This window comes from Maylandia zebra, linkage group LG15 (genome assembly GCF_041146795.1).
Source record: "Maylandia zebra isolate NMK-2024a linkage group LG15, Mzebra_GT3a, whole genome shotgun sequence".
In the NCBI taxonomy this organism is placed as follows: Eukaryota; Metazoa; Chordata; class Actinopteri; order Cichliformes; family Cichlidae; genus Maylandia; species Maylandia zebra.
Window position 1 is genome coordinate 34,151,375 of NC_135181.1, and position 17,378 is coordinate 34,168,752.

The window sequence follows — 17,378 nt, forward strand, 5'->3', positions numbered from 1 at the left end:
TCCAAACAAAGTTCATTTTATTTTTATATTTAAACAGTAACAAAAGTCAGCAGCGGACCAGCTTTCTCCTGCCACTGATGCGTGTCCACAGGGTTCGAGCTGTCTGGGCAATGATCAGTCCACGGGGCAGGCGGAGGCTCTTCAAAGGCTCCCTGATACAGGCCAGCACTCCTGGATGTGTGGGCTGCCCCAAGTACTCGTGGGAAATGTAGTTTATTCTCCTCAGCTGTTCGCCATAATAATTCCTGAGGTCGCAGAGCTCCTCAGCTGCTGTGTCAGAGATGATGGAGGTCTGGGAAGGAGAGCTAGGCACAGTGATATGGGTGGATGGACAGGGAACATGCCCTGTGGCTGCTGCTGTGTGAGCACAAGCTTTCCTTCGCATTCTCTGAGGGGTGCTGGATTTGCAACTGGAACAAGGTTTATCTGAATGTGACGGTGTTTTCTGACAATCACTGATTCCTACATGATGTACTCTGTTCATTTCAACATCCGCCTCAATTATATGTTGAAATATGATAGGTTTATTCTTCTTTTCCTCTGCCTTCCCATATCTGTCCGGTCTCGCCATCTGCTTGTTTGTCTGGCTGACTGGCTTCAGGTCTTGTCTTCTCGATACGTTCCTCTTTTCTTTAAATATTATCTGTTTAGGTTGTGGGGGACAGCTGTCCTCCACAACAGTGGAGTCTAAGGTCATATTGACATCCTCTTCATTCACTTTAACAGCTGAGGTGTCCTGTAAACATGAAATTCAATGTTAGTGAAGTCTTCATTCTGGAATAAGCCACTGGATGTACACAAAGAGGTGAATGTGTCAAAATAGAGAAACTTAAAGTATCATGTTCATAAAGTGTATACAGCAACAGAATATTTAACCTACAAGTAACCAGGAATGTGTTAGTTTGATGAAATGTTAGCGAGAGCTTGGTGAAACATGCTTCTTAGTGTAAAATCTGAATATTTAAGATTTTACACTAAGCCCAACAGGCGTGGGCGAGAAAATATAATCAAGATAACCTTTATTATGCCCAAGGGGCAATTTGCTTTGTAGCCAGCTGCATAAATAACACATCCACCCAAAATTACATAACAGAATTTCAAAAATGAATAGTGGTAGGGACGAATGAGAATTTAAATCTGTTTGTTCTGCAACGAGGCAAGAAATACCTCCTCCCTGAAGGCAACAGCTGATACTCTTAAAAAAAAAAAAAAAAAAACAGAGGGTGTCATAGCACCCTGAATCTGTTCTGACTTCAGGGTCGCCCTCCCTTTATGCATGAGGGCAAGATCATTTAGCTGCCACTTTGCTACACAATTTAAAAATGAGCTCCAGCCTTTTCTTATTTTTCCAGGCTAAGAGACCCAAACCAGCAGATTAAAGAAAATGAAAACAGACTCAATAAAACAAGAACATTTTCATAAAAAATATTATCCACATTAAAACCACTTAGTTTCCGATACAAATACATACGCTGGTGAGTCTTTGCACATATGGTGTCTGTAATCACATCAAATTTAAACTTTTAATTAAGTATGGTGCCCAGATATTTATATTTCTCTATCCCCTCAATTTCTTGCCCATGAATACAAACAGGGTTAGATGACATTTTTTATTTAGAAAAAATCAACAACCATTTCCTTTATTTTAAACACATTAATGTCAAGAAAAGACTGTCCACACCATGCTTACAAAGTCATCTACAACTGGGCCACAGTCACAATCTGTATCGTGGAGCAGAGAGAGACGATAACGGAGTCGTCTGCAAACTTGACTATATGTCCGTCCTGGTAGAGGCTCTGACACTCATTTGTATAAAGAACCAAAGTGGAGAAAGGACACACGCTTGGGGGGAAACAGTGGAAGATAAAAGCACATCTGATAAAATATTGTTGACTCTCACTTTCTGAGGTCTATCTGTTAAAAAGTCAATAAGCCAAGAAATCAGTCCAGAATCAACATTAAATGTACGGATGAGATGTCTTGCTAAAATATGGGGCTGAAGACAAAAAGCAGGCAATAAAAGTTTGCTACACCATCCATGTGCTTCAAAACCATATAGAGCAAGGTGCACACAGCATCCTCTACCCTACCTATTACCTGTTCTATAGGGGGTGAGGAGGTGTAATTTATCCTGAGTAGCATGCAAAAGCTCATGTTTTACAAGCTTCTCAAAAGTTTTCATCACCATGGAAGTCAAAGCAACAGGCTGAAAATCAGGATTTTAAAAATGCGGTAACAAGTAACAGTGTTCATAGCACCATGCATACACAAGCAACTGTGAACAGAGTAGGGAATGATGAACTGTACTTTGTAAACTTGTCCTCTGGGCAGGTGAGAGAGGGCTATGGGAGATGTGTCTTGATTTTCTTGGACACAGTGGCATCTCCACAGCTCTGAACTGATCTCTTTCCCTCTTTGGATTTGCCCTTGCCACTGGAGACTTTTACCTGCAGGTCATTAACAAAAGTGCTTTATCCGAATAGGTTCACACCAATGTGGAATGTATGAGTCGACACTAGAAGGGGAGGACATGCAACAATCCAGGACAGAATCTGATTCAGTGCCAAAACAGGAAACCGTGAGATCTCAGAACGGTACTGCTGTAAAGATCTAATTTACAACCCCATTTCCAAAAAAGTTAGAAAAGATCCTCTGCATTCAAGTATTAAGTATTTCAAGTCTGAGGAGTTGTAGCTTTCTATATCAGTGTGATTTGTCCACCATCATTGTTTATATAAACACAGATCCCTCCTCCCGTTAAACGGGAAAATCCACTTGTTAGCTTTAATGTTCGGGTGTGTAGAGCACTGTAAAGCAAAGAGGACTGTGCAGAGGAGAGCATATTTTAGTTGGCTAGTTCTGTGAGTGTAGCTGTTGAATTGAAGAGTACATTGACAAGTAGTTTTACTTAGTTTATTCATAAAAAAAATTAATTATCTTTTCTGAAGCAATTATATTTTTTTTGCTAATTTTTTTTTTTTTTGATAATGCTTGGAAACTCCAGGAAGAGAAGCAGCTGAACATTTTTACTGCAACCAATTTTTAGGACTATTTACATGTGGCATAAATAATACATGCAGAAGTTTATGTCCCGAACAGAAGTAATGAAAGTCATGCATTTTTCTGTGTACCCTGTACCCATACCATTGACCTGTTTAACCCTTTTATAACCCATTTATATTAAATAGCTTTATTTCCAATTCAATTCAGTTTTATTTATACAGCGCCAAATCACAACAACAGCACACTTTATATTGTAAGGTAGACCCTACAATAATACGGATGACCTGATATCGTCGTGTTGGTGTTGTTCCCACATCATCACAATAAATGTTGTTCCGGGTTCAACATTGCAAGTGACCAATCACATAGTTGTGACGTCATGCTTTTGCGACTACAACACGAGGATATCAAATCGTGCCAATAATACAGTACATACAGAGAAAAACCCAACAATCATATGACCCCCTATGAGCGAGCACTTTGGCGACAGTGGGAAGGAAAAACTCCCTTTTAACAGGAAGCAGGAAACAGGAAAACCTCCGGCAGAACCAGGCACAGGGAGGGGCGGGGCCATCTGCTGCGATAGGTTAGGGTGAGAGAAGTAAGACAGGGATCTAAAAGTGTTTATTTTGACTAGAGTGTCCTTATGACATTTTTATTCACTTAGAGCTTTTAAATAGAACATAAATGGTTTATTAGGCTCTTTTGGATTAGTTACTAATAAAAAAAATATTCCAAACAGTACAGTGCAGTCTGCTCACTCTGATCTGTTTGTGCTGGCACTCAGTCTGATTGTAGCTGTAATATCTTACAAATTGGAAATGTTTGTTCAAACCTGTTGCAAACAAAGACAGTGTGATGTACTAACTAAAGTGAGTGTTTTAAAATTCAGGCCTAACTACACCCAACTGTGACATGAAAACAGATGTGATTTGTAACTTACTTTGTAGTTAGGGTTAGGTGTTATACTAAAAAACTCTCCTAAATGATGGTAACAGAAGAATATGTTTTTTCCTTCAAACTTACCAAAGCAGTTCCGGCCCCTGCATCTCTCATCTTCACGCTCAGTGTGTGTGTCGGGTTCTTCAGCAGAGAAGCTTTGCGGCCCAGCTTCATGTAGAAGTAGGTGGTGTAAGGTGTGAAGCTGAAATCCTCTCTGAGGTCAACACATTGGGAAGAACTCTGTGTCAGACAGACTTAATGGTCACAGGATCAGAGCTTTATCTTTAATCCCATGAACTAGAGACTTACACAGCCTGATGGTTTGCCACAGTCAGTCAGGTCAAGTTAAGGTGAGTTTAAAGCTTTATTCAAAGAAAGTAAAAGTGAAAAGCATGTCTGGCCTTTAACTTCAGCTACCCCTCTCTATAGACTAAATATGGTCCGATTTCCAACACAATGTATTTGCAGAGGCTGTGTGATTTGAGGGAAACTTCTCAATGCATTTTTGTTCTTTACATTGTGACAGGTCTGATCCTAATTAGAAAAGCTAGAATGGATATTCTGAAAAGGGCCTGATGTTTTGAGTTCAATTTAATTTATTCTGCATTTCCTAGGCCCCACATCTGCAACAGTGCACCGGTTGCTAGCTCGAAGGCTAACCTAGTGTAGAGGAAGAAAATGGTATCCAAACTTGGTTAGCAGTTTGGAGGCACTTCATTGACACCAGTGGGTTTTCTTTGCATTTCTTTGCATGAAATCAACATCTTTTTCTGACGTGTCAGAAAAGAGAGATGTGTCACACAAAGATGTTCTCTTTTAGACCAAGAAGCACTCCAAGAGCACCAACCTCTGCCCAGGCAGCTCACTCTCTTCTCCTCAGTATTTACTTTTAGGGGTACATTATATTTGCATTTTGTTGTCTTTGTTCTTTTTAAATGTATTTTAAGAAGATTGCAGTGCAGTAACAATAATGCATTTGGGGGTTAACTTTAAAGAAGTGCACATGTGAAATGTAAAAGTGATGTCAGAGATCAAATGTGACATATTTGGATCTAACTGTAATGCGATATTTAGAATCCTTATATACCAGTATCATTTCCTGTGCCAATACAATCAGAGGAAGCCAAATTTTAATGGATCGTTAAGCCAAGCCTTCTCTAAACCCCATCCAAGGTTTTATCAGAATTCATTCAAAACTTTTCCAGCTATCATCTCTACAGACAGGCTGACACACAGACATGCACACACTGGTCAATTAATGAACAAAAACAGAACAATAAACAAAGTCATCTTGAAAAACTGTAGTGAATTGATACTTAATAAATAAAATTGAATTAAGCTAAATCCACAGAAAGAAACGAAGCATGAATCACCTGAGGTATCCCTGCAGGAGCAGGTGAACAATCACAACTTCAGCCTGTCGCCGAGACAGCGTGGTGGTCTGAATCATCTTCCTGTGCTTTGCAGGGCCTTTCCCCATCCATGCATCCACCAGTTTCAGTGGGGTCAGTTTCTCATCCATGGAGGCTGCAAGCTCCACAATCTGCACCACTTGCCTGGCATGTTGGGTAATGTCCACAGTGGGGTAATCTGGAGGGGGGTGTTAAAAGTGAGGTGATGGATTTAGGGCATATGATCGATATGGCTGACACATAAAGCAATAAATTTCATCACCACCCACACCTTTTGCTTGACTGCAAGTGTCACACATCTGGTTGCATCCTTCATCATCCCACACTTCATCAAAGTGAACTGCCATGAGAGAGCGCCGACACCTTCACAAAGCAGATATTACATTTAAGAATATATATTACATTTAAGACTGTGCAAATTGGGCAGCCCGCACTGACATCCTGTGCTACCTGTTAACATTCTGGCAGTAATCTACCATCTGTAGCAATTTCTGCTGACCAACATTCTCCATCACCACCATGGTGCTGATCCTGAAGATATCAGCGAAGCCGAAATAGACAATGCAGTCAGCCGGAGAGTCATCTCGACCTGGAGACACAACGGAAATACTTAACATTGGAATAATAACCGTGAGTAATGCTAGAACGGTATTGCTTATGCTACCAATAGAAATTATAGGCCGTCTACCTGCCCGTCCACTCTCTTGGTAGTAGTTCTCAATGGACTTGCTGATGGTGTGGTGGATGACAAACCTGACGTCAGGCTTGTCAATGCCCATGCCAAATGCCACAGTGGCTACCACAACCTAAACACACAAAAACGAAAAAAACAACTCATGTGTTTTACAGATGCATTATTCAGTGAGCTGTTTACAAGCATGGAATGGAATTTTTTTTCCAATCAGAGGTATTGCCCCTCTCTATGTATGGGGGAACTTCAGTGCTGATTTTGAACAAAATTGATATGATTTTTAGTTCGGATCACATTATTTATATAATATTTACAATCTTTTTTAATCAAGTCCAGATGGAAGGTTAAGTAGATAAATTAAAGTGAAATCAAAGGCCAATTGTGGAAAAATTGTTAAATTACGTTTGCTACCACCTCTGTACAGTAGGACAGCTTTGGACAATCCCAGAAGATTTGGAAGAGACCTGCAGATTTATTACTGCTCGTTCTCTGGCATGTCCCAGACCTTTAGAGGTACTGACATCCACTTATTGAGTGTAAATAAATATTTCTTATAAAGATTTTAGTCCTACTGTATTCAAAAGAGTAATGAGCTATCTTTTAATAATTTTCTAAGCAAGCCAGAGTTATGCCTCCCTCCTCTTTCATTAGCTCTAGAGTTTGTGACCTAAGCCTACATGTTATCTTGACCTGGATAAAGGCTGATATCAGGCTATTAAACTCAATTGTTTAGGAAAGTGGTGTCAATTATATATATATATATATATATATATATATATATATATATATATATATATATATATATATATATATGAAAAAAAGACGTCCCCACCCCCCACCCCTCCCCCCAGTGGCCCTAATCCTCTTCCGTACATTGGTTATTATGATGAACTCCTCTCAGTTTCAACGTGTTTCAAGCAGATCATCGCATGGATTACTTCCAGCTGTTTACCACCTACAATGATAGGATCTCCATTTAAAAGTGACTGCTAAGAGGGAACTGGCTCTGGACTTTGTAATCCCATTTTTCCAGGTCGTTTGTGGCTTTGGATGCGCTGCTGTAGATCACGGAGCTGGAGTCATAAAACACCCTGAGTTTTCCTGGATAGTGTCTGATGATGAACTCATTTTTCCTTGAGTGTCATTCTGATTGCATTATATGCTTTTCTTTTAAGTGCAATCTAAATCCCAAAGTGCTGTTTAAAGAACACTCCTTCCACTCTACTTGATCTCCATTTTTTCCATGCAAACCACCTCCTTAGTTCCATATTCCAGGAAATAAGCTATGCTCACATCCCCCTTGAGCTCCTTTGTAATTTATAGTTCATTTTCTGACTTTGCCATGTTGATTTCTCCCTTTAATCAGAATCAGAATACTTTATTAATCCCGAAGGAAATTCCTATTATCCCCTTTTATGCTATTTAAATCTACATTTTAAGCTATGACTTAATTATTTATTTTGGGGAGCACTGACTGTAGTTTAAGCTGCTGCCATCTACAACACTACAGAAGTCCAGAAATCCACTAAAACCCTTTTTAGAAGAATATTTTAAATCCAAAAATTAGTTTTAATAATATCTAAAAGCTATGTGCTGAACCATTTATTGCAATTAAATAAAAAAATATATTAAAATTTTTTTTGTGGAATCACTCCAGGCAATATTAACCATGAGCAGAAAATCTTGACCCAATTCTTATAGAAAATCTCAGCAGAAATGCAGCTGTGCATATGTTTCTTTACTGACCTGAATTTTGTTGGAGGTCCATTTGCGGTGAACCCGGGACTTGTCCTCAGAGTCCATGTTTGCATGGTAAGGATATGCCAAGATGTCTCTTTTCTGGAGTTCTGCTGACACCAACTCTGCATCCTTCTGAGAGAATACATACACAATTCCTGTGGCATGTATGAACAAAGCAGAAAATATTCATACATGATTATTACGTATAGAAATATTCACATTATAATTGTCTATTCTAGCATGACTAAAAATACTTTGCAGAATTGAGGATATTAACCTTTTTTAGCCATTTTCCACTAGTGCCCACTCAGCTCGGATTGGCTCAAATCAACTCAATTTTAAGGGTTTTCCATTAGGTGGTAATAAGTGGTAACCAGGTACTTTTTTAGTACCTATTCGGTAAGGCTTCCAAGCAATCTGAGACAATCAGAAAATGGAACAAACTGGATGACGCCAATTGGCCAGTCAGTGGTGTCACTGGGGTCATGAGAGTGACTCCTTCTCAAAAATCAAAACCACTATTTTTGAAACCCAGCACTGAGGGAAATGGCTACACAAAAACCAATACCATGGTCCGCAAGTTTAACAGTAAGCCGTAGGCTGAGCAGAAGGTATACCATCGCCTCAGCGTCCTTCACTGTTTGTGTAGTATACAAAACCACGTTGCTATAACAACCCATGCATGTACTCAATTTTAATGGAAAATCACCAAAACAGAAGAGAATCAAATTGAGTCGGCACTAGTGGAAAAATGGCATTAGTAATGTTTTATATATGCAGCAGTCTTGTTTGTCATAGTACCTGATTGGTCCTTGTATTTACTCTTGATCAGAGCAGCTATGTCATTTACTGATGCTTCACTGACAGAATCCTTTATACGAACCTGAGAAGGAAATGAAACACGTGTTAAGTGTGTATGAAGATGGGGAGCATAGTAAAAAGAAGTTTATGAACCCTAACTCTTAACTTCTAGAGCACAGGTGTCGAAATCCAGGCCTCGAGGGTCAGTTTCCTGCAGGTTTTAGATGTGTCCTTGATCCAACACAGCTGATCTGAATTAAATGGCTAAATTACCTCCTCAACATGTCTTGAAGTTCTCCAGAGGCCTGGTAATGAACTAATCATTTGATTGAGGTGTGTTGAAATAGGGCGATATCTAAAACCTGCAGGACACCGGCCCTCGAGGCCTGGAGTTCACCACCCCTTTTCTAGAGAATTCCTCTACAGCCTTTTCGAACTTTTTGTATTCATAGAGTATCTTCTGTCAGTAAGAGTTGTTAGATCAATGCATGATCCAAACCATGTCTTGTTGAGAATTTGTATAACTTAACTTCTATAAAGGGCACTTCTACAGTCCAAAGTTATAGTCAAGGGGCTGAAAATGGAGCCAAAAACTACAGGCACTTCAGGCTGGTTTTAAAAGCCAGCAAAATACCAATAGAGTCCCATGTTAAAAAAATACTAGCTCTACATTTTGACTGAAATTGTGTTAAGCGTTGGAGTTATCTGACAGAGTTGGTCACATTAGTGTTAGCCCAATTTAGCAGACATAACTAATGTAACTATACTCAGCTCACACATTTGATGTATGAGAAAGCAAGTTGTATAAAGCTCTTTGAATGCTCGGAGCAGAAATCCTTCCTTGCTGTTTGGCATTTTCTTTTATGTGCAGGTTCAAATACACATAATAAATAAATGTCTTTGTGATTATTACATCGTATCATGTCATCATCATGTTTATTTGACAAGGTTTTAACCGTTAAAATGAAGTCGATTTGATTTAGTTATTAAATCAAACCAAAAGTAACATCAATTTATTCAATACAGTGTTAATATCTGAAATGGGACCCGCAGTAAAAAAGGTTAAGAACCTCTGCTCTATTTAATGATTATACAGTGGAGGTGACAGTTATTAACTCTGAGAAAAGATAAAGAGCTGACTTCATAAGCACATTTATTTTTTATCTTTCTATCATTATTCAGAGAGTTTGCCTTCCACCTGATATATTAGGTAGATTCAAAGACAGATGATGTCAAGCACACCACACAGTAACTGTGTGATCCGACTGTGAATAAGCAGCACACTATTTTGTCCCAAATTCACAGGGAAGAAAGAGACTGACAGATTGGTTCAGAGACTTTCAACATCCAACCACATCTAAAATATTGTTTTTCTTATATTATCCTGCATTTTCTTTTTTTATTTTACTGGCCTTTTAAAATCAGCAATGGTCCACAGACTAAAGCAGGGGTGTTGAACTCCAGTGCCAGAACTTCAAGACACGTTGAGGAGGTAATTTAGCCATTTAAATCAGCTGTGTTGGATCTAAAACCTGCAGGACACCGGCCCTCGAGGTCTGGAGTTCGACACCTTTGGACTAAAGTGTTTTTCAGTGGCTAATGTAATGTACATACTGACGTTATACCTTGGAATAACAATAGTGGTCTATTCAGCATATTTTCCCAACAGTTTAGCATATGTCCTGCTACCACCATAAATCAGTTTATGTTTGAGTATGAGGGATAATCATTTTGTGTTGGTTTCAAACTGGATATCAAGATTCATGTAAGTCTACTGTGACATCCCCGCCCGGTGATGCTGGTGTCTGTCCTGCCAAGCATGTGACAATGACATTGTATTGACTGTTGTTAATCAATTGTTTATTTTAAACTGATGCATTTTCATGTTTGCAATAACTATTCATTTGATATATCATAAACCTCTTGGCATGTCAGTCTGTATGAGATCAAATTGCTTTTTGGACATCTCATAAATCCTGTTCTGTACGGTGACAACAAAACTGGATTTTATTTCCAGAATATTTTTTATGTAGATTTTTAGGAAAAAATCATAAATAAACATTTCAGGGTAGAAATGTTTCATTATAGCATAAAGTGAATGACTCGGAAATACTATATTGGCTGTCACCCATTGGTTTGTCTTGACATGTCTTTGACAGCATAATAGACAGAAATGTCTTCAGTTTCCTTTGTCACCCATTTAAATAAAGTCAATGTAATTTCTAATAATTATTTTAATTTAAAAATAAAAACAAATCTGTTGTTTTTGGTTTTCTTTTTTTTTTTCCCCAGGTCATTTTTTAAACTGTGTTATGGGCACTGATCACGAAGGGATGGGCAGGATGTATACTATTGATTGACAGCTGGTGTGTCACGTTTGCTACAAGTTAAATATGAGCATATTTGTTGAAGATGGCCACCACTCCTTCAATGGACTATACTGAAAGTTAAAGACGTATTAAGGTATAAAGGTGGGGGATTCTAATTTCAATCTAATATACAGAAATTAACAATTTCTTCACAGAGTTCGTAGCTGTTGCGGCTTAGCAAACTACCAGCCAATCAGACAACGGTATTGCCTGTTGCTAGGGTAAAAATGTACATTTCTAAACACATATTTTTATATTAAAACATTTGACTGGCTAAGTGGATTTTTGAGTGCAGTGACAGTGCTTACTTCATAGTAGAGATTAGTTCGATTGAAGGAAGCAGTGAGCGTGATTGCCTGTGGCACACACAGGATCTTCTCGCAGTCTTTCAGGACACTACTGGTTGCTGTGGCTGTGAGGCCAAGGAGGGGCACTTTGGGGAACTGCCTCTTCAGGATGCCTAGCATCTTATAATCTGAACGACAAGCACACAGGTGAACCAGTATGTAGCACATCATAGCGACGGGGGGGCGGGGGGGGGGGGGGGGGGGTGCTTACTAAATATGATCTGAGGTCAGAATACTCACCTGGTCTGAAGTCATGACCCCATTGGCTGCAACAGTGCACCTCATCAACAGCAATACGATTCAGGAGGTTTGCTTTGTAGGCTTTCTCCAGACGAGACATTAGGAGCTTGCTCTTAGCAATTTTCTCTGGAGTCACGTACACCAGCTTGAAGGGGGCCTTTGGATCTGTCATTCCAGCCATGACCGTCTTAGCATGCTCCTGCGAATGATGGAAACAAAAAACAAGCTGCAGTTTAGTGCCAGAAACATAAAGCTCTGCAGTTGTTGTGGATCATTACAGATGATCCATCCATGTTGTTTAGATGCCCTAAAGCCATCTCAGTCTTCATTTCTTGTCCACAGCAGAAGTGTGTGTAATGTCACTAAACGATTCTTGGACACACTGGTGAACAGTGAGTGCAGTTCCCATGGTTATTTCATTGTTGCTTAAAGCAAAATGAAGACATGGATACAAAATTAAAAGCGGTTGTCAAGAAAGTCAGTTTACTCATCAGATATGAACAGCAGTCATGGAATATACAGAATGAATGATTTTGGATGATCTCTCACATTAGTTTTGTAAACCAGTGAAAACAAGATCACAGCTCCTTGAGGCAACTATTGTTGTGATTGTGGCTGTACAAATCAAATGTTACTGAATTGAATAGAAGATAGTACCTGTACGTGTAGTTTTATTTTCTCCCTAAAACTCTGTTTTGCTAGTCTGTGCATTCACACACACATTTGCAAGTTCACTTTCATGAGACATACTATTAAACTATCAACACATGTGTATGTGTGAATTTTTGACAGATGTGTACATCTGTCAAAAGCTATGGCTCAGGCTGTCACAAAAGAAGGCTACCTGGAGGGAGAGTGGGTATGACCTCTAGTTTTTTTCCACTCTATATCTTTGGAATCACAACACATAACACAGTTGGCTAGCAGATTTTTTTCCTTTCCAAAAATCTGCACCCTTTCAGTAAAACAAACACATAGTTACAACTTGTATCCAAAATGTGGATTACAAAAGGCAATTCTTTTCTTTCCGCACACACGCATAATCCTCAAATAATCTTTTTCTACATGGCAGGCAGTTCTTACTCTGCTACTGGATGCATTGAGCATGACTGCCGACACGTCAATAGTCTTCAGGTACATCAACTGGTCCTCCATCAGGGATACAAGTGGAGTGATGACCAGTGTAAAGCCTGATAAATGATAAAAGTAAAAGAAATAAGTCGTAAGAAGAAGAGCATAAAACTGGAAGGACAGATGTTTTGTTCCAAAACTCTGCATGTGTGTCTCACTGTACCATTAGAACAGATTGCAGGAAGCTGATAGCAGAGACTCTTCCCTCTTCCTGTGGGCATGACCAGGAACAGGTCCTTGCCTGACATGGTCAGGTTGATGGCTTTCAGCTGCAAAGGTCTGAAGTTAGAGAGATGGAATGTGGCCTTCAGGTGCTGCTCCACGTTGCTGGACCATGGAAAATCTATAAAGCATGATGTTACTGCATGTCAACACAGTGCACAGACGTGGCATATTTCTACAACTAGTTGTCTAGTCTGTCTGTCGAGTACCTGTGCCATCATATCGTTGCATTTCCTGCTTGCTCATCGCTGGCTTGGCTTCAGATGCCTTTGAGGCAGAAGAAGATAAAGGCTGTGCAGTGTCACAGGCCTCCTCCAGCTGCTGCAGCAGGGCATTCTTCCGAGAAGTGAGCTCAGCCTTTTTCTGCAGGATCTCTGCGAGCTGCAGTTCCACTGTGTCCAGCTCGGCCTCGATCGAGTCCAGCTCGACCTGCATATCTAAACAGCAACACCAGGAACATTGGTAGCAGGCTCCAAGCACTTATTTGTTGTGTCTTTGGACCCCAAACAGTTCAGCAATGCCCAGATAATAACTACTCTTGGGCAATCAATTCTGGTTTGTTCAAAATCACTCATCCATTCAGCTTGCGCATGTCCAGAAGTGGCCACCAACTAATTAAGTCTGTAATTTTTTTTTTATTTGCATGGTTTTCTTTTGCTATTCTTACTGCATAAAGTTTTTAACTAACATCAGCTCTTTTCATAAATATAAACCCATAAAACACCAGTTTGTTTGTACAATGCCCTTGTTGGAAGACAACCTCAAAAATGACAATTTCCTATATTTGCAGTGCTACTGGATTTCTTATATTGTTAATAGTAGAGTTTAAGACATGTCCTCGATTAACAACAACATATATTATTATTTTTGTGCACGTAAAGCAAAAGTTGATAAAACTCCCACTCAGCTTATTCATGGCCAAAAGTGGCCACCTCCTGTTTACATTCATAAAATACAATAAAATATATATATATATATATATATATATATATATATATATATATATATATTTTTTTTTTTTTTTTTTTTTTTTTTTTTTTTTTTTTTTGAGTGAGAAAGGTGATATCTCCGTGAATCGCTACCTTATCGTGGTGGAGGGGTTTGTGTGTCCCAGGGATCCCAGGGGCTATGTTGTCTGGGGGCTTTTGCCCCCTGGTAGGGTCTCCCATGGCAAATTGGTCCTGGGTGAGGGACCAGACAAAGAGCGATTCAGAAGACCCTTATGAAGAGAACATCGAGGGAACAGTTTACCCTGCCCGGGATAGGGTTACCGGGGCTCCGCCCTGGAGCCAAGCCCGGGGAGGGTGCCCGAGGGCAAGCGTCTGGTGGCCGGGCCTTAGTCCATGGGGCACGGCCAGGCACAGCCCGAAGAGGAGACATGGGCCCATCCTCCCGCAGGCCCACCACCCGCAGGAGGCACCATAGGGGTCGGGTGCATTGTGTGCCGGGTGGCGGCCAGGAGCGGAGGCCCTGGCAGACTGATCCCCGGCTGCCAAGACTGGCAATAGGGACATGGAATGTCACCTTTCTGGTGGGGAAGGAGCCTGAGTTAGTGCGTGAGGTTGAGCGGTACCGGCTAGATATAGTCGGGCTCACCTCTACGCATGGCTTGGGCTCTGGAACCAGTCTCCAGGAGAGGGGCTGGACTCTGTCTCAGTCTGGAGTTGCCCCTGGTGAGAGGCGGTGGGCTGGGGTGGGTATTCTAATATCCCCTTGGCTTGCTGCCGGTACGTTGGGGTTTTTCCCGGTGGATGAGAGGGTTTGTTCCCTGCGCCTTAGGGTCGGGGAACGGGTCCTGACTGTCATCTGCGCTTATGCGCCGAGTGGCAGTTCAGAGTACCCAGCCTTCTTAGAGTCCCTGGGGGGGTGCTGGAGGGTGCTCCACCTGGAGACTCTGTTGTCCTCCTGGGAGACTTCAATGCTCACGTGGGTAACGACAGCGAGACCTGGAGGGGCGTGATTGGGTGGAACGGCCTCCCTGATCTGAACCCAAGCGGTGTTTTGTTATTGGACTTCTGTGCAAATCACAGTTTGGCCATAACAAACACCTTGTTCGAACATAAGAGTGTCCATAAGTGCACGTGACACCAGGACGCTCTAGGCTGTAGGTAAATGATCGATTTTGTAATCGTATCACCAGACCTGCGACCATATGTTCTGGACACTCGGGTAAAGAGAGGGGCTGAGCTGTCAACTGATCACCACCTGGTGGTGAGTTGGATCAGGTGGCGGGGGAGGACGCTGGACAGACCCGGTGCACCTAAACGCGTAGTGAGGGTGTGCTGGGAACATCTAGCAGAGGCCCCAGTCCGCGAGATCTTCAATGCACACCTCCGGCAGAGCTTCAACAGCATTCCGAGGGAGACTGGGGACATTGAGTCCGAATGGACCATGTTCAGCGTCTCCATTGCCGAAGCTGCTGCATTGAGCTGCGGCCGCAAGGTGGTTGGTGCCTGCCGTGGTGGTAATCCCCGAACCAAATGGTGGACACCAGAGGTGAAGGGAGCCACCAGGCTGAAGAAGGAGTCCTATCGGGCTTGGTTAGCCTGTGGGACTCCGGAGGCAGCCGACAGGTATCGACAGGCCAAGTGGAATGCGGCTCGGGCAGTGGCTGAAGCAAAAACTCGGGTGTGGGAGGAGTTCGGAGAGACCATGGAAAAAGACTTTCGGACTGCCTCGAAGAGATTCTGGCAAACTGTCAGGCGTCTCAGGAGGGGAAAGCGGTGCTCTACCCGCACTGTGTATAGTGCTGGCGGAGCGCTGCTGACATCGACTGAGAAAATTGTCAGGCGGTGGAAGGAATACTTCTCCTTAATCCCACTGACACGTCTTCCGAGGAGGAAGCAGAGTCTGGGGATGAGGGGAATGACCCGCCAATTTCCGGGGGCGAGGTCACTGAGGCAGTTAAACAACTCCTTGGTGGCAGAGCCCCTGGTGTTGATGAGGTCCGAGTACCTGAAGGCTCTGGACGTTGTAGGGCTGTACTGGTTGACACGCCTCTACAATGTTGCGTGGAGATCAGGGGCAGTACCCCTGGACTGGCAGACCGGGGTGGTGGTCCCCATCTTTAAGAAGGGAGACCGGAGGGTGTGTTCCAACTACAGGGGATCACACTCCTCAGCCTCCCTGGGAAAGTCTATGCCAGGGTGCTGGAAAGGAGAGTTCGTCCGCTAGTCGAACCTCGGATACAGGAGGAACAATGCGGTTTTCGCCCTGGTCGCAGAACACTGGACCAGCTCTTTATCCTCTCAGGGATACTTGAGGGTGCATGGGAGTTTGCCCAACCAGTCTACATGTGTTTTGTGGGCTTGGAGAAGGCATTCGACCGTGTCCCTCGGGGTGTCCTGTGGGAGGTGTTGCAGGAGTATGGGGTGTCTGGCCCATTGCTACGGGCCATTCGATCCCTATACAACCGTTGCAAGAGCTTGGTTCGCATTGCCGGCAATAAGTCGGACTCATTCCCGGTGGGTGATGGGCTCCGCCAGGGCTGCCCTTTGTCACCGGTTCTGTTCATAATTTTTATGGACAGGATTTCTAGGTGCAGCCAAGTGGCAGAGGGCTTTCAATTTGGTGGCCTCAGAATCTCATCTCTGATTTTTGCGGATGATGTGGTTCTGTTGGCTTCATCGGGTGGGGGCCTCCAGCTCGCACTGGAACGGTTCGCAGCCGAGTGTGAAGCAGCGGGAATGAGGATCAGCACCTCCAAATCTGAGGCCATGGTTCTCAGCCGGAAAAGGGTGGAGTGCCCACTCCGTGTCGGGGATGAGTTCCTGCCCCAAGTGGAGGAGTTCAATTATCTCGGGGTCTTGTTCGCGAGTGATGGGAGAAGGGAGCCGGAGATCGACAGACGGATTGGGGCTGCAGCTGCAGTAATGCGGACGCTGCACCGGTCCGTCGTGGTGAAGAGGGAGCTGAGTGTAAAAGCGAAGCTCTCAATTTACCGGTCGATCTACGTCCCTACCCTCACCTATGGCCACGAGCTGTGGGTACTGACCGAAAGAACGAGATCGCAGATACAAGCGGCAGAAATGAGCTTCCTCCGAAGGGTGGCTGGCCTCTCCCTTAGAGATAGGGTGAGAGGTTCGGCCATCCAGGAGGGGCTCAGAGTAGAGCCGCTGCTGCTCCACATCGAAAGGAGCCAGCTGAGGTGGTTCGGGCATCTGACAAGGATGCCTCCTGAGTGAGGTGTTCCGGGCATGTTCCATCGGGAGGAGGCCCCGGGGCAGACCCAGGACACGCTGGAGAGATTATATCTCTCAGCTGGTCTGGGAACGCCTTGGTGTTCCCCCGGATAAGCTGGAGGAGGTGGCTGGGGAGAGGGAGGTCTGGGCCTCTCTGCTTAGGCTGCTGCCCCCGCGACCCGGCCTCGGATAAAGCGGATGAAGGTGGATGGATGGATGGATGAAACTTTGTCTGACTTGAGTTTTTAAATTAGCACCAGTCCTAGTCATAAAATTCAGAATTTTGACCCTTTCAAAA

General features: G+C 42.8%; 1 protein-coding gene across 5 annotated transcripts in view; it reads right to left on the reverse strand.

Moving 5' to 3' along the window:
* Positions 1 to 17,378, reverse strand: part of recql (RecQ helicase-like) — a 20,462-nt gene continuing 3,084 nt past the window's right edge. For 3 of the 5 annotated variants that reach the window (XM_076874318.1, XM_076874316.1, XM_076874317.1), the window contains exons 3-15: positions 13,109 to 13,336; positions 12,841 to 13,020; positions 12,630 to 12,736; positions 11,547 to 11,745; positions 11,268 to 11,434; positions 8,591 to 8,672; positions 7,796 to 7,944; positions 6,047 to 6,164; positions 5,809 to 5,947; positions 5,630 to 5,721; positions 5,320 to 5,536; positions 4,031 to 4,160; positions 1 to 736 (exon numbers count right to left, since the gene is read on the reverse strand). In XM_076874318.1, the coding sequence (XP_076730433.1) occupies positions 47 to 736; positions 4,031 to 4,160; positions 5,320 to 5,536; positions 5,630 to 5,721; positions 5,809 to 5,947; positions 6,047 to 6,164; positions 7,796 to 7,944; positions 8,591 to 8,672; positions 11,268 to 11,434; positions 11,547 to 11,745; positions 12,630 to 12,736; positions 12,841 to 13,020; positions 13,109 to 13,336 (2,498 nt within the window). In that variant the 3' untranslated portion in view covers positions 1 to 46. Of the gene's footprint in view, positions 737 to 1,596; positions 2,449 to 4,030; positions 4,161 to 5,319; positions 5,537 to 5,629; positions 5,722 to 5,808; positions 5,948 to 6,046; positions 6,165 to 7,795; positions 7,945 to 8,590; positions 8,673 to 11,267; positions 11,435 to 11,546; positions 11,746 to 12,629; positions 12,737 to 12,840; positions 13,021 to 13,108; positions 13,337 to 17,378 lie in introns of those variants that run through there. The other 2 variants (XM_004564756.3, XM_076874320.1) reach the window with 2 other exon arrangements.